Below are 27,996 nucleotides of genomic sequence, written 5' to 3'. Positions count from 1 at the left end.
TTTGGTTGCACTGGAGCAATGCCTCAAATGGGCAGAGTATCGTCCCCTGATGGGCATGCTGGTGGATCCTGGTTGGGTGCATGCGGGAGTCTGTCTGCCTTCACGCTTCTCACTTCAGAAAAATACAAAAAAAAAAAGTTATTTCAGAATTATCTTGCTATATACTTAGATTTGACAATAGCAGTTCTGTGCTCATTAAGAAGTCCCAAATCCCTTGATTTTACCAAGAACACACATATTCCCTGGATATATTTTTAGTTATTGTCATTAGTTTCCATTAGAGCCCAAGATTGAGATGAGAAGTTGTGTGTGTGTGGCTCTGTGACCCTAGGTAAATCATTAACAACTCATTACCTTAGTTTCCTCCACAACAGGAGGGCAATTACTACTTCCTCTGGCACAAAACTTATTATGATTAGGTAAAGGCAGACTTTCTCTTAGAAGTAAAAGTGCAGTATGAATGCAAGCTATCATACACTTTAGAGGCCTAAGCGATTCTTTCTTAAGAGCCTAAGGACTTCTTTTTCACCTGCGGCAAAAGCTTCTTTCCAAATTCAATTTCTTTGGGAACAACATGATAGAGGCAGGGAAGATACATACACACGCGGAGATGCAGGAACCAAATAAAGAAAGAAAGCATTTCTATACATAAAACATTATTTATACCTGTTTTCATTTTTTACATTAAGATGTAAACATCCCCTTAACCAAAATAGCTGGTGAAAAACAAAACAAAAAAGTAAATTTAGCCTTTAAAGATAGCTGGTGAGTTTTCAAGTGTCCTTGCTAAATGAATCCAAACAGCAAACACTATAACTCAATAATTCAACGATAAGGAGGACCATCTGAACCAAACCAGCTATATAAAATATACGTAACAAAGTCAACAATTAACTTGAATGTTCCAACTTTCTGGCTATTTAAAACTATCCTTGTTTTAACCTTTAGTTTAGATAAACCTTTCTAAATTAAACCACTTCACTTTCCTGGCTGTCAGTATAAAATGCAAAACACAAATCAATTTTATTTTAATGATTGAGGATCATGTAGTACCTTGGGCTATCTCTCAGAATATATATATAGTTTCTGTGAAGTTTTGTTAGAGGCAGAAAATTGGAGTGAATTGGAGTTTCTTGTTTTAAATTCATCCCTGACATCATCAGCTTATTGTCTTCCCTTGCCTCATTCTCCTAAAGGGAGTGAAGCACAACGATTCTAGTTCAGCAGGTGCAGACTTACCTACACACCTGTCATAATTCAGCCAACAAGCCAGTCAACTACCCCTCTGAACTATTTCTTCTACTGAATAAATATGCCAATAACATGAATTAATGTAGTTGGTCCTCTGTTCTTCTAGATATCAAATTTTAGTACCTTATAAATTCCTTGTTTGAAATCTTTTCTTTAAAAAACAAAAGAAAATCACTCATGAGGATAACTTCCAAACAGATAAATTGTAGCTTTTGCTAATGGAAAACAAACTGCTTACTGTATTAATTCATAACTCCTTTAGTAAATTTTACAGTGTTATCAAAAAGCAAGTTCTCTGAGATAATAGGCATTTAACTCCTCCAGTCATAAAATAATAAGTTGTTGGGAAAAGAGCCACCTTCAGATCTCAGTCCAGTTCAGTGTTCCCACAGTGCAGGACCCTGACCATGGGGCACGCAGATAAATAATTTTAGCACCAGCTGGCTCAGTGGTAGAGTGTCAGCCTGGTGCGTAGAAGTCCCGGGTTCGATTCCTGACCAGGGCACACAGGAGAAGCGCCCATCTGCTTCTCCACCCCTCCCCCTCTCCTTCCTCTCTGTCTCTCTCTTCCCCTCCCGCAGCCGAGGCTCCACTGGAGCAAAGTTGGCCCGGGCACTGAGGATGGCTCCATGGCCTCTGCCTCAGGTGCTAGAATGGCTTCAGTCGCATCGGAGCAAAGGCCCAGATGGGCCAAGCATCACCCCCTGGTGGGTGTGCCAGGTGGATCCTGGTCGAGTGCATGCAGGAGTCTGTCTCTCTGCCTCCTTGCTTCTCAATTCAGAAAAATTACAAAAAAAAATAATAATTTTAGGTGGTACACAACACTAAGTAACACTGAGTCACAGTGAGAATGTCATTCTCTTTATAATTTCTTTTAACCTCCTGATAGCTCCACAGAGACAGCCCCATTGAGTGCTGGGGAACATCATTCTCACCGCCACAAAGGGCAAGCAGGCCTCTCGGATGCAGAGCCTTAGACGTTAGCGTCTAGCTAGAGTTTAGTTAATATTTTTTGTCCGAATTTTATTTTGTAGGTACCTTTTATTTATAGGAAACTGACCATGGTTTTCCACTTGGAGTAGCAATAGGTATCTTTTTAAATTCTTTTAAAACAATAAATAAGTATTAAGTAAATAATAGTATCATACTCAAGTGATTGAAGTTTGGGAAACAATGGCTATAGTCTTAAAAAATCATGTTTTTAAAAAGTGATTTCAAAAAAATACTAATGTAGTCTAGGAAGTAAACATGTTACTTCATTTTCAATACCTGTGATGTTCCAGAGGTGAGTCTCACTTTCCCAGAGTCATTCCCATAGTTAAAATTTATACAAAAGTATAAAAGAAAAAGAACCAATTCCATACCATCCTGGGCTTCATAAACTCATAGTACCATCAATGTGCAAATAATCTTACACTTAGCAAGTCATTTGTTTGAAACATAAACTTTCCAATTTACTGCGGCATCTTTTTATTTGGTCTACACTAATGCCTCACAAAGGCAAACCCAGGCTGTAGAGCTCCAGCCTGGTCCTCAAAAGCTCAATATAAACTCTGATTGAACTCTCCAGCAAGGGTTCGGGACTGCTGGCCAAGTGTTCCCATGGCATCTGTTCCGGTTCTGCAGAGGGTTCTCCTCTTCCTCTTCTGAATAATAATCCCACACCCATCATTCTTCTGAGAGGAGTCTGCCTAGCAGGTATTGCATGCTCACGGGCATGCCATGCCGACTTAAAAAAAACAACAACGGCTGGAGAGAAAGAAAGCCGAGTTTCCCATTTGTGGTGAACAGTTTCTTCATCACAGTGGCAGTTAAGATGTGCTCTCCTCCTTTTCCCCCCACAGCCAAGGCAAGATGTCTGAAGGATGGGGTCAGACATCATAATCAGGAGCCTTCCCCTGGGCTTGCCGTAGCCAGATCTGCAGGGTAACAAACGCTCCCACAGTCACATGAAAGAAAAGCTGCCAGAGGTTGCGAAGTTCATAGAGATACATGTTGCATAGACAGATTAATCCAAAAGTCAAAAAAGATTTGACATTCCGCCAGCCAGTGTAGTAGACAAGTAAATAACACTGTTCAAAATATAAAATGAAAGATGATTAGGGTTACAAGAAAACAAACAGAAGCTGCGACTATAAAACTGTAATAGGCCACAGAGTAAAATATGAGAGTGGAACAAGGGGATTTTTCATCTATAGATAAAATAATATAATATCAAGGCATTCGGCTATGAAAGGAAAAAAGATTTTTTCATTTAAAAATAAAAGCATTTCGTATCATATTTTATTTATTTTTTTAAAAAACTTTATTTTATTGATTTTAGAGAGAGGAAGGGAGAGAGCAGGAGAGACAGGAACATCTATTTCTGTATGTGCCCTGATTGGGGACTGAACTGGTACCCTCTGCACTTCCAGACCACGCTCTAACCAACTGAGCTATTGGCCAGGGCTGTATCATATATATATTTAGCAAGAGAGAGAGAGAGAGACAGACAGACAGACAGACAGACAGACAGGAAGGGAGAAAATGAAAAGCATTAACTCATAGTTGCGGCACCTTAGTTGTTCACTGATTGCTTCTCATATGTGCTTTGACTGGGGGATTCCAGCTGAGCCAGTGACCCCTTTCTCAAGCCAGTGACCTTGGGCTCAAGACAGCAACCATGAGGTCATGTCTATGATCCCACGCTCAAGCTGGAAACCTAGCGCTCAAGCTGGTGAGCCAGCGCTCAAGTCAGCAACCTCGGGGTTTTGAACCTGGGTCCTCAGCATCCCAGGCTGATGCTCTATACACTGTGCCACCGCCTGGTCAGGCCAGGGCTGTATCATATTTTAAATGGAGAAATAATTAAGTTATTTCCTCGCAAACAAATTCCTCAAGGTTGGACAAACTCCTCAAGGTGAGAGGCAACTAAGAAGTATTCTCAGGACAGTCGGGGGATCCATTTTTCATTTTCACCCCAGAAAAGTACAAAAAGCTTAAATAAGCCATTTAGCAAAATAGACTTATATAACTGAACCTGAATATTACTGAAATCAACAAATATTTACTGATCCCCCATTCAGTGCAAGGCATTAAGCTAGGAAGACAGGAGCAATCACTTGAGGGAGAAATTATTCAAAGGGTATTTCCTGAGGGCCTGCTATAAGTCAGGCACTGTTCTTTAGCTTTAAGTAAACAGGCAAAGTCCTTGCTTACAATGGAGCTTACATTCTAAAAGAAAGATTATAATCATTTTATATATAGTATCAAAACTTATGTCTTGAAAAATATAAAAAATAAAATAAAAAAAAAGGGAACAGAGAATGCAACGAGCACCATTTTAGAAGTACTCCCCCTCCCTACCCCAAATCCTGGCATTCATCTTCTCCTGCTTTGCTTTTTCCTCCATACTATAAACATCCTTTAAAATATGCTTATTTTGTCATCTGTATTCTTCCAATAGAATCTAAGCTTCATAAAAGGAGAGATTTCCACTGTCTTGTTCACTCTTTTATCTCTAGGGCCCAGAACAGTGCCTTGCACATATGTGCTCATTAAAAATTTGTTGAATGAATAAACTGTTTTCTAGAAGATAACAGGCCCCAGCCGACAGCTCAACTGGTTGGAGCATCATCCAAAGCACACCGGTTGCTGGTTCGTTCCTCCATCAGAGCACATACAGGGACAGATCAATGTTCTGTCTCTCTCTTTCCCTTCCTCTCTAACTAAAATCAATCAATAAATTCTTTTTTTTAAAAAATAGAAGGTATCTCAAATTCATAATCTGGTAAATATATGGATTACATGTGATCACAAAGTCCTAAGAAAGAAGCAGGGGTCTCTGCATGAGATTGTACCCAGGCTTCAGTACAGGAAGGCTATTAGGCTGTTTGTGACAATGCAGAAAGGATGTGGAAGTGTTCAATTGTGTTCAATGTGTCTAGTTGCTATAGAAATCAGGACTCCTTACTTAAAAAGAAGATTGCTATTCAAGTAAAATAAATTGGAAGTACTTATTTACCTAAGTGATTTGCATTGTATAAAAGGAGTTCAAAAAAATAAATTTTCTTTTGAAATAATTTTAGACTTAGAGAGTTACAAAAATAGTAGTTCTATTGATACGTAAAGACACATGCAGCCCCATGTTTATTGCAGCATTGTTCACAGTGGCCAGGACATGGAAACAACCAAAAAGCCCATCAATAGATGACTGGATAAAGAAGATGTGGCACATATACACTATGGAATACTACTCAGCCATAAGAAATGATGACTTCGGAACATTTACAGCAAAATGGTGGGATCTTGATAACATGATACGAAGCGAAATAAGTAAATCAGAAAAAAACAGGAACTGTATTATTCCATACGTAGGTGGGACATAATAGTGAAACTAAGAGACATTGATAAGAGTGTGGTGGTTACGGGGGGGAGGGGGGAATGGGAGAGGGATAGGGGGTGGGAGGGGCACAAAGAAAACAAGATAGAAGGTGACAGAGGACAATCTGACTTTGGGTGGTGGGTATGCAACATAATTGAACGACAAGATAACCTGGACTTGTTATCTTTGAATATATGTATCCTGATTTATTGATGTCACCCCATTAAAAAAATAAAATTATAAAATAAAAAAAAAATTTAAAAAAAAAAAAAAAAGGGAAAAAAAAAAACAAAAAAAAAACAGTTGGGTAAGTAAAAAAAAAAAAAAAAAAAAAAAATAGTAGTTCTTATATACCTTTCACTCTGCCCTCCCTAATGTTGCTTATATAACTAGAGTATAATCATCAAACTAGGATATGAATATTGATATACAATAATACTATTAACTAATCTATAGACTTTATTCAAATTTTGTCAGTTGTCCCACTAAAGCCCTTTTTCTGGTCTAGAATCCAATCCAGGATTCCACAGTGCATTTAGTTGTCATGTCTCCTCAAAGAACTCCTTAAGTCTTTGCTTTTCATGACCTTGATACTCTTAAACAGTTTTGATCAGTTGTGTTGTAGAATGCCCCTTAATTTCAGTCTGTCTGATATTTTTTCAAGATGGAAGTGATATGCAATTTTGGCAAGAATACCACCATGGTGATATGCAATGTTTCTTACTATTGGTGATGTTAACTCTGGCCTTTTGTTAAGGTGATGTCTGACAGGTTTCTCTATTGAAAAGTTATTATTTTCTCTTTATAATTAGTATATGGTGACTAATTCGGAGAAATAAAGACATTTTTGGGGTGAAAAAAGACTGAATTTGTTGCCTACAGATGTAACCTAAAAGAATGGCAAAGGAAGTTCTCTAAACAGAAGGAAACAGTAAAAGAAGAAACCTGAGAATACTGGGAAAGCAAAAAAAAAAAGCCAATGCAACAGGTTCTCCTCCTCTTGAGTTTTCTAAATTATGTTTGATGGTTGAAGTAAAAATTGTAACACTGTCTGGTGTGATTCTATATAAATATATGCAGAGGAAATATTTAAGACCATTATAAAGGAGGGCAAAGGGACTTAAAGGAGGTACATACGGTTTTTGTGCTTCATTTGTAAAATGACAACACCAGGAAACTGTGATAACTATGTACAATGCAAGTGGAATGAATACAGTACTGTATTTAAAATCAGAAGACTCAGAATTAAGTCCTGACTCCACCACTTACTGGCTGTATATCGCTGGATAATACAGAAACTGCCTTAGATTTCTCATTTTCTTTTTTTTTGTATTTTTCTGAAGCTAGAAACGGGGAGAGATAGACTCCCGCATGCGCCCGACCAGGATCCACCCGGCACGCCCACCAGGGGCGACACTCTGCCCACCAGGGGGCGATGCTCTGCCCCTCTGGGGCGTCGCTCTGCCGTGACCAGAGCCACTCTAGTGCCTGGGGCAGAGGCCAAGGAGCCATCCCCAGCGCCCGGGCCATCTTTGCTCCAATGGAGCCTTGGCTGCGGGAGGGGAAGAGAGAGAGAGGGGTGGAGAAGTAGGTGGTTGCTTCTCCTGTGTGCCCTGACCAGGAATCAACCAAGGATGACGCTCTACTGCTGAGCCAACCAGCCAGGGCCAGATTTCTCATTTTCAAAAAATGAGGTAATATTCCCTACGTGACAGGACTGTGAAGATTAAAGTTTTAGAAAATTGACACAACAGCCTGACCAGGCAGTGGTACAGTAAATAGAGCATTGGCCTGGGATGCTAAGGACCCAGTTTTGAAACCCCAAGGTCTCCAGCTTGAGTGTGGGCTTATCTGGCTTGAGCATGGGGTCACTGGCTTGAGTGTGGGATCATAGACATGACCCCATGGTGGCTGGCTTGAGCCCAAAGGTCACTGGCTTGAAGTCTAAGGTTGTTGACTTGAGCCCAAAGGTTGCTGGCTTGAGTAAGGGGTTATTAGCTCAGCCGGAAACCCCCAGTCAAGAAACATACAAGAAAGCAATCAATGAGCAACTAAAATGCCACAATGAGTTGATACTTCTTATCTCTCTCCCTTCTTAGCTGTCTGTCCCCGTCTGTCCCTCTCTTTCTCTCGCTTAAAAAAAAACAAACACAAGAATACTTCATAAAAATAAAGTAGTGTAATATTAATAAAGATTTCATATTTCCTGCATGAAATGTCATTCATTATAATATGTCAAATTTAATAAAAAAAAAACAAGTTCTCAAGATAATATAAATGATTAAGAAAAATTAAGGAATTATAAAAAATAGGGGTTGGCCCTGGCCAGTTAGCTCAGTGGTAGAGCATCGGCCTGGCGTGCAGGAGTCCCGGGTTCTATTCCTGGCCAGGGCACACAGGAGAAGTGCCCATCTGCTTCTCCATCCCTCCCCCTCTCCTTCCTCTCTGTCTCTCTCTTCCCCTCCCACAGCCAAAGCTCCACTGGCACAAAGTTGGCCCGGGCACTGAGGATGGCTCTATGGCCTCTGCCTCAGGCGCTAGAATGGCTCTGGTTGCAACAGAGCAACGCCCCCAATGGGCGGAGCATCGCCCCCTGGTGGGCATGCCGGGTGGATCCCTGTCAGGCGCATGCGGGAGTCTGTCTAACTGCCTCCCCGTTTTCAACTTCAGGAAAAAAAAATATATAGGGCTCACTGAAACTAAAAATTTTAACATATCTTTACATAAAAGTCAAATGCACATATCCAAAATATTTCACTAGAGATTCCTTGTATTTGCAGTTCTGAATCTTCCTAATCTGCTTTCTATGCACACCAGAGAAACATGTTACTTACAAAGTTTGATGAAAAGGCCTTGCTTGCTCTAACATGTTTTAGCAAAGATTCTTGAGTGTGGGTAACTGGCGTGGTTATCTCATCCCTCCCTACTAACCTGTGCCTCCTCTCTGTTTGGAAATACAAAAACCCATCTCCCTATCACCAGATACAAAACCTCCTCCCTCCTTAAGTCTCATATCTATTCCGTCAAGTCCTAGCAGTCTTCCTTCTCAGTGCTCGGCCCCCACTGTACCCCCCCAACTGCCATCATCCTGCATTACCTTCTGCCTGAGTAATGGAATCACCTCCCAACTCATTTCCTTGCTTCCGATCTTTCCACTCTGACAATCCATCCTATTTGTTACTGCTAAATTAATTATTCTAAAATCTTGCTTTTGCTGTTCCCTACTCTCAGAGACTTTCCCAATAATACAAAACCCTCCAGCTGGAATATAAGCAAAGTCTGGAAGCTGAATAATCAATCAGTCACCACAATATCTGGAATTAATATTTACCTCCATGGGCAAATGACACGGGCCACTAAAGCCCAGCACAGGACAGGGTTAACATTAAGTTCACTGGGATCTATGTCTACTCATGAACAGGTAGGTCACAAAGCTAACAGAGGCTCAAATTAAAAGGGAGGCAAAAACTCAGATACTATTTTTATTTATTTAATTATGATCAATTATTAAAATTGATATGGGAAAGTGTTTCTTAAAAACAGGAGAGAACTACTTACCTGGTAAAGGCAGGCTGCTGTTCCAAGGAAAAATGCAATGATGTAATTAAAATCCTCACCATCACTCTGTATAAACAAAATAAAAAATTATTTTTTTCTTATGAAAGCCCATTTTCAAAAACAACCCATTGAGATAGGATATGAAAACGTTTTATGCACAAATGGTCAAAATTTTCACAAAGTGGTATATAAAAATTCTCAAGAGTTCTACAAGGGAAACAGCAAATACATCCTAAGATCCCAGGAGTGCGAGGCAGAGACCCACCAGCGTTCCTCCCTGTTCTGGCCTGCCTGTCAGTTTCATTCTGCTTCAGCAAACATGAAAACCAACGGGAAAAGTTCCCACACAAAAGGCTCTCTTCTCTACTGAAAAGCCCAGCGGCCTAGAAAGTTAGTCTTGCTCACGAGGGTCATTACTTAATTCAAATAAATATTGTCAAATTTTATTTTATAGTAAGCACCTCACTGAATTGTCCAACACAGTAATTGGAAATGATTTAAACAAACAAAAAACAAAACATGAAAAGCTACTGCCCACTAGAGTGTGCTAAATCCCAATGAGAAAAGTCATAAATTCTGTGCTAGAAAAACAGCCACCCAGAGGAAAAACAGAGGTACATCATGCATAGATTATTTTTATTATTTTTATTTTTTTGTATTTTTTCAAAGTGAGGAGCAGTGGGGGGGGGGGGCAGACAGACTCCCACATGCTCCTGACCAGGATCTGCCCAAATGGGATCCACCTGCCCAGGATCCACACAGCATGCCCACCAGGGGTGATGCTCCACTGCAGTAGGAGCCATTCTAGCGCCTGAGGCAGAGGCCACAGAGCCATCCTCAGCACCTGGGCCAACTTTGCTCCAATGGAGCCTTGGCTGCAGGAGGGACAGAGAGGAAGGAGAGGGGGAGGGGTGGAGAAGCAGATGGGCACTTCTCCTGTGTGCCCTAGTTGGAAATCGAACCCAGGACATCTACATGCTGGACTGATGCTCTATTACTGAGCCAACCGGCCAGGGCACATAGATTATTTTTAAAAGAAAACTAGTAGAAACATGTAACAGTTCATGCTTTTCTAATCCTTTTTGATTCCTCTTAAATATATGTATTTATTACTTCTTTCAATGTTTTCATGAAGTGGAACTCAAAGCCTAGGCAGGAGCATAAATATGTGCCTTATTTTAGAAAAAATACCTTTAATTCAATGAAAATTTCCACAAGACACGAGAGTATCCCCCATGACCATCTCTTCATAAAATAATAATATAAAGAGAAAAGTCCTTTCACTTGCCATTGGGCAACAAAAATGACTGCAAGGCAGAGGGAGAGTGGTTTATCCTAGAGAGGTGCTCTTAAAATAGGAACTGTAATCCATCTGGGATGCTTAGGGACAGTTCTACCCCAGAGGCTGAGAAGGTAAACATAAAACCCTTCCACTTCAGTAATTCTAAGACTTTAAATACAGGGTGGGGCAAAAGTAGGTTTACAGTTGTGAGTACACGAAACACAGTTTATTCTTGTATTATTCTTCATTAATTATTATATTATTTTCCATATGAACAAATATAAACCTACTTTTGCCCCACCCTGAAAGTTCTGCTTGATTATCCTTTACTTTTAAAATTATTTTTTTCTGATTATAAAAATTTGTTCATTGTAGAGAATTTGGAAAATAGATTGTTACAAAAAAAATTAATATAGTCCATAATATTGCAAATCTGAGATAATTACTAACCAGTTTATATATTTTCTTCCAATATTTTCTGTATAAAAAGGTGCACATTTTTAAAAATTGGAATCATACTTTATATAATGCCTTTTAGGACTGTATACATTGTATCATAACAATATAAACACTTTCTCAAGATCTTCCTCAACTACATGATTTGTTATGATTATATAACCTTTCATTATGGGGGATACACCATGATTTAATTACTGTTCTACAGTTAATTATTATTCCCTTAAATTTACAATCTTACTTTCTACTGTTTTTTTTTTTTTCTTTTTTTAAAAAATGTTTAAAGCTGGAAACTGGGAGAGACAGTCAGACAGACTCCCGCATGCGCCCGACCGGGATCCACCCAGAGGCGATGCTCTGCCGTGACCAGAGCCACTCTAGCGCCTGGGGCAGAGGCCAAGAAGCCATCCCCAGCGCCCAGGCCATCCTTGCTCCAATGGAGCCTCGGCTGAGGGAGGGGAAGAGAGAGAGAGGAAGGGGGGGGGTGGAGAAACAAATGGGTGCTTCTCCTATGTGCCCTGGCCGGGAATCGAACCCGGGTCCCCGGCACGCCAGGCCGACGCTCTACCGCTGAGCCAACCGGCCAGGGCCACTTTCTACTCTCTTAACGCCTTTGGAACCTTTAAGTGAAGAGCATGTTCTGAAGTCAGATCTGGGTTCAAATCTTTACTCAGTAGTTGTATGATGGAGACTATTTAATATCAATTTCCTTTTTGAAAATAAAAGTTGTAGGGATTAAATGAAAAAACATTTACAAGCACACAGTAACAGGCACACAGAAAGTTCTCAAAAACATTCAGTAACTTCATTTTTCCCTCAGGTTACTGTCTGCATCACTGGATAATTAGATTACCTTTCAGTATTGTTTAAGCCTCTAGTGTGCTGGCCTTATCTTCTTAATTAGACCCTAACCTTTCTTCAAGGCAGAAAAGAAATCTTACTATTTGCATGACACTATGCACACAGCGGGAATCCAACAAATACATGCTAAATTGAGTTGAGCTTTGAAAAATATTTCTACTTGGTAAAGAGAAGACTGTCTATAAGTATATTCTTGCACTTAATGACTATCCCTAAAGCACTTATGGGCTAGTACTATGTTACTAGACCTGGGAAAGAAAACAAATCCATACCAACTCAAGAAACTCACTGTCTAATCAAGAAGGCAGATACATAAACCAACAATTCCCACCCAAATAATTGGTGGTATAGATATGTGTACAGGGTACTAAGAGAACCTTATGGAGACCCAGTTAATTTCTATCTGGGAAAAAAAAAAGCGTCAGGGGCAGTTTGCCTGAGAAGCAAAGCATAACCTAGATCCTGAAGGATGAACTTGTGGATAAGGTGGACAATGTGGGAAGAGAATTTCAGGTAAAGGGAGGAGCACACGCAGTCACAAACAGGGGAGAGGCCAGGATGACTGCAAAGTTTCTTTTTAGGCAACATTTGAGTGATGCCATTCACTAAACTGGGAATATAGGAGGAAAAGTAGATCTGAGAGCAGAAAAAACTGAGTTCATTCTGGATATGCTATTTTAGAGTTACTACTGGGACATCCAAGTAATTATATTTAGAAGAAAAAGTCTGCTTCAGGAAAGAGTTTGACCTAGAGACCTAGTTAACAGTCCTCTAGTCACATAGCAGTAAGTAAAAGAAAAGCCTATTGCAACCAGGTGCCAGTCTTAACACTTGACTGCCTTCTAGACTGGAAAGAAAAAGACACTATAAAGTATATATATTTGGGGCCAACTGTGGAAATCTTAATAGAGATTTCATATTAGATAATACCTACCACATTGATCTTAACTTTCCTAAGTGTAATAAAGGTATTGTGATTATGTATGAGAATGTGCAAGTCCTTAAAACAGATATATTGAATAATTTTGTCATAATACCTACAATTTTATTTTCAAATGATTCACCAAAAAGAAAAAAGAGAGAGAGAGAGAATGGAAGAAAGTTGAGTAGGCATTCAGATGAATGTTAATTGTATTGTTCTTTAAACCTGAAAGTTTGAATTTTTCAAAATAAAATGTTGTGTGGTAGGGGGAAGGGAATACAAATGAAAATATGCTATGTAGCCACTAAAAAGAATGTAATAGATCTCTACACTGATAGGAAAGGACTGCCTACATATTGTTAGGTGGGAAAAGATGCACATCAGTATGAAGAGTATGTTTCCATTTATACTACAAATAATTTTAAATTAATACCTCTGTAGGTAAGTATGTAAATACATATCTACTGGCATATGAACATAATCTCTCTAGGATATACCAGTCACTGACTCCAGGGGGGAAACGGAAAGAGAACTACTTATTGTTAAAATTACAGTCTTTAAAGGAGACTTGATTTGGGGTGATGAACACACAATATAATATACAGATAATGTACTATAGAATTATACCTCTGAAACCTGTGTAATTCTATTAATCAATGTCACCACAATAAATCCAGTAAGAGTATATTAAAAAAATAAAGGGAATATTAAAGAAAAAATTATAGGCTTTGAAATTGTGTGTATGTTTTACTGTATATATATGCATGTGTAAGTGTGTGTGTGTATGTACATATGTTAACTTTTTTTTAAAGGCCATTATGAAAATATCCAAGAAGATGTAGAGTTAGAGAAAAATAAAGCCAAGGACAGAACACTGGAGAAGCATTATTTAAAAAACAGGCAGAGGAAGAAAGTTTACCAAAAACACCCCACAAAAAACTGAGGGCTAAGAAGAAAAATAAAAAACAGGAAAAAAATTGTTTCATGAAAATGAAGAGATAAGAGAATATCAAGAAAAATAATGTTGAGCGCCCTCTAGTCTTAAAAAAAATAATGTAACATGATTTATTAACTTCTAAGTTTTATAATAAGCATTATTTTTTAAATTAAATAAGTAATTTTATTTCTTTTTTTAAAATCTTATTTATTGATTTTACAGAGAGAGGATAGGGGAAAGAAGAAGTAGTCGCTTCACTCTAGCTGTTCATTGATTGCTTGTTGTGTATGTGCCTTGACTGGGCAAGCCTAGGGTTTTGAATCGGTGACCTCAGTGTTCCAGGTTGGCGCTCTATCCACTGCATCATCATAGGCCAGGCTAAACAAGTATTAAAGGAAAACTGATACCCTGGATTGTTGGCTCAGTGGTAGAGTGTCAGCCTGGTATGTAGATGTCCCGGGTTTGATTCCCAGTCAGGGCACAAAGGAGAAGTGACCATCTGCTTCTCTACCCTTCCCCCTCTTGCTTCTCTCTCTCTCTTCCCCTCCTGCAGCCATGGATTGATTGGAGAAAGCTGGCCCCACATACTGAGAAGAGCTTCATGGCCTCCGCCTCAGGTGCTAAGAATAGCTCAGTTGCTGAACAACAGAGCAATGCCCCAGATGGGCAGAGCATGCCCAGCAGAGAGCTTGCCAGGAGAATCTGGTTGAGGAGCAAGCAGGAGTCTGTCTCTGTCTCCCCTCCTATCACTTAATAAAAACAAAAAATAAATTAATTTTTATAAGAAGGAAAACTGAACAGTATGTGAGACAAGGCAGAAAGGGCACTTAGGACAAGTAGCTGAACTATTTGTCAATCAGAATACTGGTGACCTTAATGGTGGGTGTTTCAAAGAACTTTGAAGGCAGAAAAGAGATCACAGGAGACTAAGAGAATATAAGCAAGGGAACAGGAACAACAAACATGGTCTGCTCCTTCAAAGAATTAGAAGGGAACATACATCAAAAGCTTTTGTTTGTTTTTTAAAGCTTGGCAGGCTGTAATGTGTTTATGGGCTGAGAGAACAGGCAGCAGAGCGGAAGCAGGTAAGTGCGGGTGAGGGAGCAGTCGGAGGCTGGAGGGAGGCAGGCCGAAGCTCAGAGAGGGGACAGAAGTGCTGGTGGGACTGAGGAAAGGTAGCTGAGTAGGGTGGCATGGGAAAGGAGGGGCAGAAGTAAGGAGTTCAAACAAAAATTTTAAAAGTGTCACATTCACCTTTAGGGGATTCTAAGATACAAAAACATTGCTTTAAAAATTAATAAAGGAAAAATAAAAATTTTAAGGTGAAAATAAAGAGGTAGGGAGAGGCTTAATATACTAGCCACACAATGTAATAGGATGATTCTAAATGTTTGGAATAATTAGAACATACACACTTTTTAATCTTACATGAAAATATATAAAATTATATAATAGATACGGTTTATATACATGTATTAGATACATGTTTGTGTGTATACATATATGTATATAATATACAGAAAAAATGGGAGGATGATTTTATTTTCTTCTTTATATATTTCCCCCCAACTCTCAACCAAATAGAAGGCATATTAAAATAGAAAGCATAGAAATATAAAAATATATTTTTATTTCTTTTGAAAGCAAACAAATACTGCATCTTAGCATAGATACCATACCACTAAATAAATCAAAAACTTCCATTGAGTTATATAATTTCTTTAACAAATCTATGGGAAAAACAGAACTCACGGAATAAAAGCAAGTTGATTACGTCTGCTTGGTAGTAGTCATTAGAAATAATTTTAGAATCAGAGAGTCTCAGGACCTTTGTTCTGAAGTGGTCCTTAAGCCTATGTAGCCTAACCCTTCATCTTGCAGAACAGAAAATGACATCGAAGAAGGTAAAGTAACCCATGCAAAGTCACAAAAGTAGTTAGTGGCAGATGGTACCAGATATCCTGACTTCCAGGCTAGCATTTCTACTGCTGTATCAAAACATTCAATTTTTTTTCTAATGCATCACATGCAAATTACTTCTAGGTTGGCATCAGCCTAATTAATATCATTGTTTCAAGGCTGATCCTTAAAGGAACACAGGTAATATAAACCCAAAGTGATAAAAGCTTATTATGCATTCATGAGGTGCCAATTCACAAGAAACTTAACATCTCTAAACTCAGAACAAAGCTAACAAATGAGTGAAAAAAATCTAATTTACACATTACTGTGAACACCAAATCAAATTTAACAACTTAAAAAAAAATGTACTCATCCTAAACCTCTCAAGTCTTAACTTTAGACACCAAAGAAAAAACTCCAGTGCTATATATTTTAATAAAACCCTTGTTATCACCTAAGAGGTGGTTATTAATCTAGAAGAAACAAACTTGTGCTGAATTTTAAAACAACATTAACAATATACAGGAATGTTAATTCATGGGGCTTCTCAAATTTAAATGTGCCTCAGGCACCAAGTTACATACCAGAAGATAAATGTGGCAATCATTTCTGTGGCAATACATTCGAAAAAGTATTTAGTTCATGGCCTTAAAGAAGTAAACTTTAAATTGATATATTACTCACACTCAGAGAATACACTACATACTTAAGGCTAGATGGAGAAATATGATCCCCAACTAAATCCTTTGCTCTTAAATCAAGTATTAAAGAAATGCTGAGGCCAGTTAATCTGAGTACCGGCTTTCTGCCCTTCTGTCACCATGACCTGAATGACTCCACTAAAGGTAACTTCAAAACAGATAAAGGTTTAAGTCCCATGTCCTAGAACTTGTGCTCAAGTCTAGAAAGCAAACCACTTCAAAAAGATTTACTTTTACTGACCAAAAATGATCTATCACAACTCCAGAGATACTGTATTCCTAACACAAAATACAATGAACCCGAGAGAAAACTAAGAGTGTGTCTTACATTCAATGGCTTTAGTGAGAACAAAAAGGGCATTTGATCCCATACAAGTTGTGAACAATGATAAACTACTAGACTCTAAAGAGGGAAAGTTAAAGGTGAGCGAGCTCTGGTCTCCAATTTTTGTATGTGTTTTCTTTCAGGTTAATTCAGACTGTAAAGGATATACTTGTTGAAATTAATCTAGCCTGCACCCCTAATCTTACCTGCTTCATACTCGCAAGCACAGTGTGCTCTTTGCATTCTGACCTTTCATTTCCTCCTTTTGTTTGCCTATTTTCAATTCCACCTTTTAGGACACAGAATCCTTAGAAGGCAGATACCTCCAACACTACATTGTATTCCCTTTTATTCTCATACCAACACAAGGAAAAATATTTCCAAGCACCAGTTACCAGAATATTTTCCTCACTACTGATGTAAAATCCCCAATAATTGGAGCAATGGAAATCTACTTTTGGTTCAGTGAATTTCCAAAAGCAATGATTCTTATTTAGGTGAAAAGATCATAATTTGTTGGAAACTCTTTTAAAATTGCCTATTGACAAACCACCTGTGACCTACATTACATCTCCCCCAACCTTGCACTCCTCTCTCTGAGCACCACTGGTTTAGAACCCTCAACTGCTGATGAGTGTGCTGATGAGTATCCCTGGTTTCCAGATAGCTAAAAATCCCATATGGGCCAATTTATAGTTCCCTGCATCAAGAGAAACACTATTGGAGTAAACTGAGTTTAGGACAACAATGAAACAGAAAGAATTCCATATCAAACATCAGCAAGACACATCTGCAAAGATACAAGCATCCAGAGAACACTCAAATCATAAATGACCTACTAATACACAAGACCACACTAACCTTTTCCCTACCCTTAATTTTCCGTAATTTACCCCATGCTTCATTCACACCCCACCACCACAATTTTAAGAAACTGTTAAATAAAAAAACCTTCAATCTTCTAGGGAAACTGGATTCTAAGAGTCAGGAAGAAGCTACAAAAATGGAAAAAAGCTCAGGATCTCCTTACCCCTCACAGAAATATTTACCTTTACTCTGCCTGAAATTTTCATTACTTGAAAATCTACCTATTAAGTTGGTTTAACAAAAGTTGTCTTTTTTCTTTCTTACATAACAGATGCTAATAAATATTCATTTTCATTATTAAAAATCTGAATAAGTAATATATTCATATGGTTCAAAAATAAAAATAACATATATGAAGGTACATATTGTGAAAATTCTCATTTCCACTCTGCTTCCCATCTGTTCAGTTCCCATCACATGTATTAGTTTATCTTTCCAGTTTTCTTATGCAAATTAACGCTTGAGTAGTGAGTTTTTTCACGCTTGCTGACCCCCAGGAGTGAGTTGTTTTTTTTTTAATGAAATTAATCCCAGTTACAGTTTTATTAACTTAAAATCATGTTTGTTTGATAACCAATTTATAAAAACAAGAAGGACATACATTTGCCTTTTTTTATGTTGCCTTACACACTCAAAGGGTTAATAATGTCAATTAAAATATATTGTTATTTTTCCAGGCCATCTCTACTGGCTTTCTCAAATTAATTACTGTTTTCAGAGGGCACAAAATTGTACACCTGACCCAGAAACATGAATTAGATTCCTGAACCTATGCTTCATTCTGACTGGGGCTCTGAGGTCCCTCCCTACCTGGAGTGTGTGAATGGGAGGCCTCGGCCTCTCCATGGAAAGAGAAAGCCTGACCCACTGTTTCCCAGGAGCTGGCTGGGCACAACAGGCTCTACGTTCTTCACATGCTAAGCAGAGCCACACCTAATGAAACATCAAAGCCTAGAAAATGCTCCTCCGGTTTTGGTCTTTGTTTTAATACTGGTATGTGGTGTGTGTGTGTGTGTGTGTGTGTGTGTGTGTGTGTGAAGTTAACAGACTTTTATCTTTAGAGCAGTTTTAGGTTTACAAAGACTTAAGCAGTAGAGTGATCATACACCGGGACTTCCCCTGCTCAGTTCCCTGTTATTATTAACAGCTTGCCTTAATGTGGTACATTTGTTACACCTGATGAGCCAACAGTGACACTTTATTAGCTAAAGCCCATAGTTTATGTAAAGGTTCACTCTGTGTAAAACATTCTATTGGTTTTGAGAAATGTATAACAACTTCACTACCACCAAGTAACATAGGGATGGATAGTTTCACCGCCATAAAAATCCCATGCTCCTACTATTTATCCTTCCTCCTTCCTTCCTGGCAACCACTAATCTTTTATTGTCTGTACAGTGTTGCCTCTTCCAGAATGTCATAGTTGGAACATGTAGCATGTACTAGTTTTTCAGACTGGCTTCTTTCATTAAGCAATAATTATTTAAGATTTAGCCATATCTTTTTTGTGGCTTGTTAGCTCATTTCTTTTCATTACCAAATAATATTCCACAGTACAGATCGTCACTGTCTATCCATTCACCTTGTAAAGGATTTCTTAGTTGTTTCCAGTTTTTTTGAAATTATGAATAAAACTGAGATAAATATTCACCTGCAATGTTTTTGTGTGGACATAAGATTTCTACTCATTTGGGTAAGTGTGCCAAGGAGCATAACTGCTGGATCATACAGTAAGGCTACGTTTAGCTCTGTGAGAAACAGCCAAACTGTCTTCTAACGTGACTGACGTTTGCATTCCCACAGCAATGAATGAATGAATGCGAGTTCCTACTGTTCTATATCCTCATCAGTACTTGGTATTGTCCGTTTTTTGGATTTTGCCATTCTAATAGATGTTTAGTGATATTTTAATGTTTTAATTTATAATTCCCTAATGATATATGATGTAAGCATCTTTTCATATACTTTGGTGAGGTGTTTTAAACAGATACTTTTTTTGGCCTATTTTTAAATTGGGTTGTTTGCTTTCCTTTCCTTTCTTTTTTTGAGATTTTTAAAATTTATTGATTGGTTTTTAGAGAGAAGGAAGAGAGAGAAGGGGGGAGAGACAGAGAGAAGGAAGACGGGGAGAGAGAGAGATAAAAGAAAAGAGAGAGAGAGGGAGAAGCATCAACTCATAGTAGTTGCTTCCTGTATGTGCCTTGACTGGGCAAGCCCAGGGACCCAAACAGGCAACCTCAGCGCTCCTGGTCAAAGCACTGGGCCACCACAGGTCAGGCGGGTTGTTTGCTTTCTTGAGTTTTAAGAGTTCTTTCTATGTTTTCGATGTAAGATTTCTGTGGCTTATCTATTCATTCTCTTAATGTCCTTCATAGAGCAGAAGTTTTTCAATTAAGTCTAACTTACCAATTTTCCTGTCGTGGAATTTTCTATGGGTGTTGTATCTAAAAATTCATCACCAAACTCAAGGTTGTCTAGGTTTTCTATGACCTTTTACAACTTCATAGTTTTGTGTTTTACATCTAGGTGTGTGATCCATTTTGAGTTAAACTTTTTTCCTAAGATTTTATTTATTGATTTCAGAGAGAGGAGAGAGAGAGAGAAAGGCATGGGGAGGAGTAGGAAACATCAACTCATAGCTGCTTCTTGTATGTGCCTTGACCAGGCACGCTGGGGTTTTGAACAGGCAACCTCAGCATTCCAGGTCGATTATTCACCTCAGCTAACATCATATTTGATGAGAAACTAGATGCTTTTTCCCTGAGATTGGGCCACAAGATAAGAACGCCACCTCTCACCATTCCTATTCAGCACTGTATTAGAAAACCTAAGAAATTTCAGAGCTACCAGTCACTTACAGGTAAATAACTGTACAGTGGATAAAACCTCAGCTTTATCCACTGTGCCACCACAGGTCAGGTAGGTTAAACCTTTTTTTAATCTTGTCTATATTCATGTTTTTGTATGTGGATGCTGGGCTCTTCCAGCACCACCTGTTGAAAAGAACATCCTTTCTCTGCTGAATTGCTTTTGCTCCTTTGTCAAAGATCATCAGTTGTCTGTATCTGTAGGGTACATTTCTGGGATCTCTACTCTATTCCACTGATGTATTTGTTTATTGTTTTGCCAATACCACAATACCTCAGTTATTATAGCTTAATAGTAAGTCTTTAAGTTGGGTAGTATGTCCTCTCCTTTTTTCAGTACTGTATTGGCTATTCTTGTGTTCTACCTCTCCATATAAATTCTGGAATCACTTTGTCAATAGCCACAAAATTAACTTGCTGAAATTTTGATTGGAACTGTGTTGAATCTAGAGGTCAATTTGAGAACCAACATCTTAATAATATTGAATCTTCCAATCTATGAACACAGAATATCAATATCAATTTATTTAGAGCTTCTCTGACTTCTTTTATCAGAGTTTTATAGTTTTCCTCATCTAGATTTTATATATATTTCATTAGATTTATTCTTAAGTGCTTCAATTTTGGGAGTGCCAATATAAATATTACTTTAATTTCAAATTTCAATTGTTTCTTGCTGATATATAGGAAAGCAATTGACTACTAGATGTTAACTTTGGATCCTATAACCTTGCTAATAATCACTTATGAGTTCTAGTTGATCCTTTGGTATTTTCTATGTAGACAATCATACCATCTGTGAATAAAGACAGTTGTATTTCTTCTGTCCCAATATCTATACCTTCTCTTTTCTTGTCTTGTCTCACCTCATTAATTAGGTTTTCCAATACAGTGCTGAATAGAAATAGTGAGAGGTGGCATCCTTGTCTTGTGGCCCAATCTTAGGGAAAAAGCATCTAGTTTCTCATCAAATATGTTAGCTGCAGGATTTCTGTACATGTTCTTTATCAAGTTGAGGAAGTTCTCCTTTATTCCTAGTTTCCTGTGAGTTCATGAATGGGTGTTGAATTTTGTCAAATGCTTTTTCTGTATCTACTGATGTGAACATATGATTTTTCTTTAGCCTACTGATGTGATGGATTACATTAACTGATTTTCTTTCTTTTTTTTTTACCAATAATATTTTTTAATTGTGGCAAAAAGCACGAGATTTACCCTCATAACAAATTTTTAAGTTTATAGAACGCTATTGTTAACTATAGACATAATGGTGTCCAGTAGATCTCCAGAACTTTTTCATCTTGCAAATCTGAAACTCTGTGCCACTGACAGCAACTTCCCATCACGCTCCACCCCCCCTCCAACCCCTGGAAACCACTATTCTACTCCTTTCTGTCTCTATGAGTTTAACTACTCTAAGTACCTTATTTAAGTGGAATCGTACAGTGTTTGTCCTTTTGTGACTGGCTTATTTAACTTAGCATCATATCCTTAAGGTTCACCCACGCTGTACCATATGTCAAAATTTCCTTTCTTCTTAAGGATGAATATTCCATTTTATGTATATACCACATTTTATCCTTTTATTTGTCGATGTGTAACCTTGCTGTTGTGAATAATTCTGCAATGAGCATTGGAGTGCAAATATCTTTTCCAGATCCTGATTTCATTTTAAATGGAATGTATTGGGGTGACACTGGTTAACATAATTTTACAGGTTTCAGCTACCCAATTGTAAAATACATCTATATACACCATAACGTGTGATCACCCCACCAAGTCAATTCTTTGTCCATCACCATTTTCAAATGTTGAACCAGCCTAACATACCTAGAATAAATCATTTGTTTATGGTGTATAATTCTTTCTATACATCATTGGATTTAATTTGCTAATACTTTGAGGATTTTTGCATCAATGTCCATGAGTTATACTGGTTTATGATGTCTTTTTAAAATGTAAATAGTCTGAGAAATTTCAGAGCTACCAGTCAGTTACAGGTAAATCATAATTAGTTTAATCAGATCACAGGAATTACCTTGGAGATATTTCCATATTGCAGTTTGGTTCCAGACCACCACAACACAGTATCATAGTAAAACCATTTGTGAAGGTCTTGCCTTCAACCTATAAATAATATCTGTGAAACTCAATAAAACAAGGTATGCCTGTATTGTTCTTCTGAAACCTAAAAACCAACTGTGATGAGGCAAAGATGCTACTGATCAGAGGAAGAACTGATACTCTTAAGAATCAAGACATGCATTAGGTATGGCAGCTCAAAAGCATTATTTCAACCATTTAGGCATTGTCATCTGAGTCAGGTATGGTAAGGTTCTGTGGATTCTGAAAGCTTTTCCCAAACCAGGGCTGCTCCTTCCCCTTGCCTGTTGATTTACTACAAACCACCAGAGAATTCTTTTAACCCGAACACTTTAACCTTAAGTACCACCTTCACAATTTATGCCAACTCTAAATGCTAATTATACCATTACTTATATACTAGATTTCATAAAGTTGACTTTTTAATTAAAATTTATTTTAAAAGAAAGTCTTATATCTCTATTAATAGAAACTAGTATCCCTGATCAAGCATAGATACTATTAATGTACATTAAATACATAATTCTTCAAATTAAACATGTTTCCCCTATATCATTTATAGTCATCTTCTATTTAACTATTTAGTGGTAAATGTACCCCATACTTTGAGAAATACTCATCAACCCACCCCTTCATCTTTATCTGATAAGCAATGAAACAGAGGACCTTACAGTAAGGTGAGCTTTCAAGGCCACAGAGCTATTCAAGGCCAATCAGCAGCTCAACTAGAGGCAACGTTCTCTTTCTTCTACGAACAAAAATCAACTCTTCACACATCTACTGTTCTTTCCACTACGTGAAGTTTAAAAAAAAGAAAACAGTATCTTATGCATTAGTTTTTTCAGTCAGCAAATCGCCTATTCTCTTTCAGGCAGGTTGACGGGCTCCAACCCGAACTCCTACTGGAACACAGCTGACCAGCTGGGGAACAAGGGCAAGGACACTGAGGGTCAACACCCAGCAGTCCTGTGACTAAACGGGAAAGGGGCTTTCCCTGCAGGCCCAGGAAGTGTGGGAAGGATTGGGAAGTCATGAGATGCTCCCCTCCACCCCCACTCAAGGGATAGCACCACTGCCTGGAACCCGTGATGTCCTCTGCTCTTGGCCTCACACAGCTGAAGACATTCAAAAGGTACTCAGGATGGTGCTCTCTGAGTGTTCTTCAAACTAACAGCAATTTTAAAGCAGAATACAAAGTGTGTTGAGTGGGTTTTTATGAGCTAAATGCTGATCACCCCCAAAGGAACTAACTGACAATGTGGAAGTGTCAAAAAGTCTTCATAGCCCTGGCCAGTTGGCTCAGTGGTAGAGCGTCGGCCTGGCGTGCAGAAGTCCTGAGTTTGATTCCCGGCCAGGGCACACAGGAGAAGTGTCCATCTGCTTCTCCACCCCTCCCCCTCTCCTCCTCTCAGTCTCTTTCTTCCCCTCCCACAGCTGAGGCTCCATTGGAGCAAAGTTGGCCCGGGCCCTGAGGATGGCTCTATGGCCTCTGCCTCAGGCGCTAGAATGGCTCCGGTTGCAACAGAGCAACACCCCAGATGGGCAGAGCATCGCCCCCTGGTGGGCATGCCAGGTGGATCCCGGTCGGGCGCATGCGGGAGTCTGTCTGACTGCCTCCCCGTTTCCAGCTTCAGAAAAATACAAAAAAAAAAAAAAAAAAAAGTCTTCACAGGAAGTGAGTATTAATAAGGGAAAGGAAAGTCGTACACTGTGAAATGTGCTAAATGTAAAGTTTCAAAAAGTTTACAAAAGGAATAAGAGAAAAAGTTAATATACTCTGGTAGCCACATTCTCTGAAAGAAACTCTACCAGAAAAACAAAATCAGGCCCTGGCCGGTTGGCTCAGCGGTAGTGCATCGGCCTGGCGTGCGGGGGACCCAGGTTCGATTCCCGGCCAGGGCACATAGGAGAAGCGCCCATTTGCTTCTCCACCCCCACCCCCTCCTTCCTCTCTGTCTCTCTCTTCCCTCCCGCAGCCAAGGCTCCATTGGAGCAAAGATGGCCCGGGCGCTGGGGATGGCTCCTTGGCCTCTGCCCCAGGCGCTGGAGTGGCTCTGGTCACAGCAGAGCGACGCCCTGGAGGGGCAGAGCATCACCCCCTGGTGGGCAGAGCGTCGCCCCTGGTGGGCGTGCCGGGTGGATCCTGGTCGGGCGCATGCGGGAGTCTGTCTGACTGACTCTTCCCGTTTCCAGCTTCAGAAAAATACAAAAAAAAAAAAAAAGAAAAGAAAAACAAAATCATTGGCAGTATCTGAGAAAGTCAGTGGTTTCACAGGTAGGCATGACATAAAAGGAAAAAGAGCAGGTAACTAAGTAGGAATACACACAGGTAGGACAAAGACCTGCCCACGAATGCCCCCATCTTTCTTCCACTCCTGTCTACTCAGGTCCCTCCAAGTCCAGCTCACCCCTCTTCCGCAAAGCCCCCTTCTCCTGTCTTCCCTCTTCTGCTCTCTGTGTCCTTGGCACTTAGCAATTATTTGTGGGCTTCTTTGCCTCTTTTTTATTTATTTTTTGTATTTTTCCGAAGTTAGAAGCAGGGAGGCAAACAGATTCCTGCATGCGCCCGACCGAAATCCACCTGACATGCCCACCAGGGGGCGATGCTCTGCCCATCTGGGGCGTTGCTCTGTTGCAGCCGGAGCCATTCTAGCACCTGAGGCAGAGGCCATGGAGCCATCCTCAGTGCTCGGGCCAACCCTGCTCCAATGGAGCCTTGGCTGTGGGAGGGGAAGAGAGAGAGAGGAAGGAGAGGGGGAAGGGTAGAGAAGCAGATGGGCGCCTCTCCTGTGCGCCCTGACCAGAAATCGAACTGGGACTTCCACACGCCAGGCAGATGCTCTACCGCTGAGCCAACCAGCGAGGGCCTTCTTTGCCTCTTTAATTCAACTCTAGGCTCTGAGGCTGCAGGGCCCATGTCACACATATCTTAATGTCTCCAGATACCCATAAATAGTGCCCCCTGAAGAGTAGATAATAAATATGTGCTAATCGAGACAAAAAGGTCAACTAGAAATCAGTGCATTTGTGTGTGTGTGTGTGTGTGTGTGTTTTGAAATTAGTGTTTTCAGAGGAAAGGGAGACAAAGGCAGGTATAAAGAAGACAAAATCTGAGGATACAATATAAATTGTACCAATACTCAAATCAATCAATTCTGTAACAATCAGAATCAATAGACACAGTCACCTGAAATAGTAAAAATAGCACAGTACCTGCAGGAGACTTTCTATGGCATGAAAACCTCGAATTAAATTCAGAGCTCCACATAAAAGACTAAGGATAAATGCCACAACCCCTGACAGCGTTGCTGGTTCCAGTCGCTGGTGAGCTGGGAAACAAAAGAAATGGTTAGGAATGAACATCAATATCTCATGTCAATACTTAAACTCATGTAAAATGAAATTCATTGCTCAATTTAAATGGCCAAACGCATATTAATCTGCATGAAATTATCTAACAATATATCTTAGTAAGTACATATTTTTTAACTGCAAAATGTCTAGCAATCTGACAACCTCATTCCCCTGAACCCATTTTAACTTATTTTTCTCAACTTTTTTAACGAAGACAGCTAATTTGCATTTGGGATCTAGGCTGCTCAGGAGTGCTCCCACCTGGCAGTAAATCAGGAAGAAAAAACCTTACTGCCTACATATGTCTACAATTTGCAAGCAGTTGCAAATATTTGCAAAGGTGACTTTGCTTGGAAATTCATTGCATAATTCCTACTTTTCCAGAAAATGCTTAGGAAACATTTTAAAGGACAAATATAGCTAGCTCATAAGCAAAGCTCTCCCTTACTTGGGTTCCAGGGCTATAAATACTAGAGGATGTAGATGAAAGCTCATCTATACAGTTGACCCTTGAACAACGATAGATTTGAATTGCACAGGTCCACTTACATGTGAATATTTTTCAATAAATACATCGAGTATTTCAAATGTATTTTCTCTCCCTTAAAATATACTGAGTAACATTTTTCTCTACCTTACTTTATTGTAAGAATACAGTATAACATACAAAATATGTGTTCATCTACTGTTTATGATTCCGGCAAGGTTTCCTGTCAAAAGTAGGCTTAGTAGTAGCTAAATTTTGGGGGGAGTCAAAAGTTATACATGGATTTCTGGCAGCATGAGGGTCGGCTCACTGTATTGTTCAAGGGTCGGTTGCAGTCACCAATCTGAACAGCACAATAAATGGAGTCTTACAGCTCTGAAGTTCCTGGTCTCTGAAGACTACTAAGATACAAATAACAGAACACTGGTTGAAGAAGTGGCCAGTGTATCTTTATAAACACATCGCCTTGTCTGTCAGGACATCAGCAGCGTGAGACACTTTCTTATGAAACAGCTTCCCTTTATCATCATCTTGCATTTAACAGAATTAACAACAGAATCTAAGTGAACACACAGAACTAAGTATATAACCATATAGACTTCAAAAAGGAGACAGATGGAAAAAGAAGACAACAGAACTAGATTTAGATCATTTTATTTAAATCACTCAAGTGTAAAAGCCCTAACAAAGAAGTTAATGAGGTGGAACACTGATACAAGGAAGCGCTTAAATCTTTGTGACTTATATTCAGCCATTTCCGCAGAAAAGCTTACTTAAACAGTTCATAAAAATACAAAACACATATCATAAAAAAGCATTTATTCCTCAAGTTCATCAGAAAATGCTAATATGGGATAATATTTTCTTCAATTTCTTCTGGTCTCTCAATTTCCTTGAGATTTTGATATAAAAACAAATTAAATGCCTTTGTAAAGTGCTGATACCAAGTTTTATGTCAGTGGAGAAAAAAACTCACAATTTAAAAATCTATTCAACTGGTCTTCCAATTAGTCATTTTTTGCATCCCTCTTCCTTCCCTTCCCACAGCCCCTCCTCCAACTCCTCAGTAATAAGGGAAAACTGAACTCTAATAAAAAAAAGGAATCCTCAATATGGGCCTCAAGCATAAAACCACCTGATAACTGACTAGGATTATATAAATCACACTTCTTGAAGTATAGAAAACAACTTTACCTTACCAAAAATCCAAATAATATTCTGTATTAGAACTAAAACACCTTAGCCTTTCATGGTCAAGTAAGGTATAGCCATTCTTGAATGGGAAAACATTACCATTTTAATGTGTTGATCAATATTTATTTAAGAAATAAATAATATTCCTATATAAATTAAATATTTAAGTTCCTAACACTTGTCTCTTGACCTTGGAGTACTCTCTATGTAATAATAATATACCATTTATAAATTATTTCAAAATGACCAGAAATATTTTTAAAGGCATGAAAGCAAATGACAAGCCTCCTTTAACAAGGACAAGGCATGCATTATGCTGAAGGACAGGCTGGAGCTGAGCTGTACCAAAGCACTGTGGGAAAGAAATTCTCAGAAGGACATTCCCTCCCATTCTGCCCCCTTCCCAAGAGTTGTGGGAATGGTTATCCAGAGAAAACTCCATCTGCATACAATATGAGGGCGAGGGTGACACTCCTTAAGGACAATTTCTCAGTTTTAACAAACTGAATGATATTAAATCACATTTTAATATATTATGTTTTTTTTTTCTTCTTCAGTGAAACAGA

At 38.9% G+C, this 27,996-nt stretch overlaps 1 protein-coding gene across 2 annotated transcripts in view; it reads right to left on the bottom strand.

Annotated features, from left to right (window-relative positions):
- Positions 1-79: 79 nt before the first annotated feature.
- SEC22A (SEC22 homolog A, vesicle trafficking protein) overlaps positions 80-27,996 on the bottom strand; it is a 68,220-nt gene continuing 40,303 nt past the window's right edge. The window contains exons 5-8 of one of the 2 annotated variants that reach the window (XR_010726859.1): positions 25,609-25,724; positions 9,173-9,238; positions 2,521-3,323; positions 80-112 (exon numbers count right to left, since the gene is read on the bottom strand). Coding sequence is in view for 1 of the 2 variants with exons in the window: in XM_066241362.1 (XP_066097459.1) it covers positions 3,123-3,323; positions 9,173-9,238; positions 25,609-25,724 (383 nt within the window). In the remaining variant the exon portion in view is untranslated. Of the gene's footprint in view, positions 3,324-9,172; positions 9,239-25,608; positions 25,725-27,996 lie in introns of both variants that reach the window. The other variant, XM_066241362.1, reaches the window with a different exon arrangement.

The sequence above is a fragment of the Saccopteryx bilineata genome, chromosome 8 (assembly GCF_036850765.1).
Source record: "Saccopteryx bilineata isolate mSacBil1 chromosome 8, mSacBil1_pri_phased_curated, whole genome shotgun sequence".
Lineage (NCBI taxonomy): Eukaryota > Metazoa > Chordata > Mammalia > Chiroptera > Emballonuridae > Saccopteryx > Saccopteryx bilineata.
Note: the sequence above shows the minus strand (reverse complement) of the source record. Positions and strands in the feature narration are given on the sequence as shown.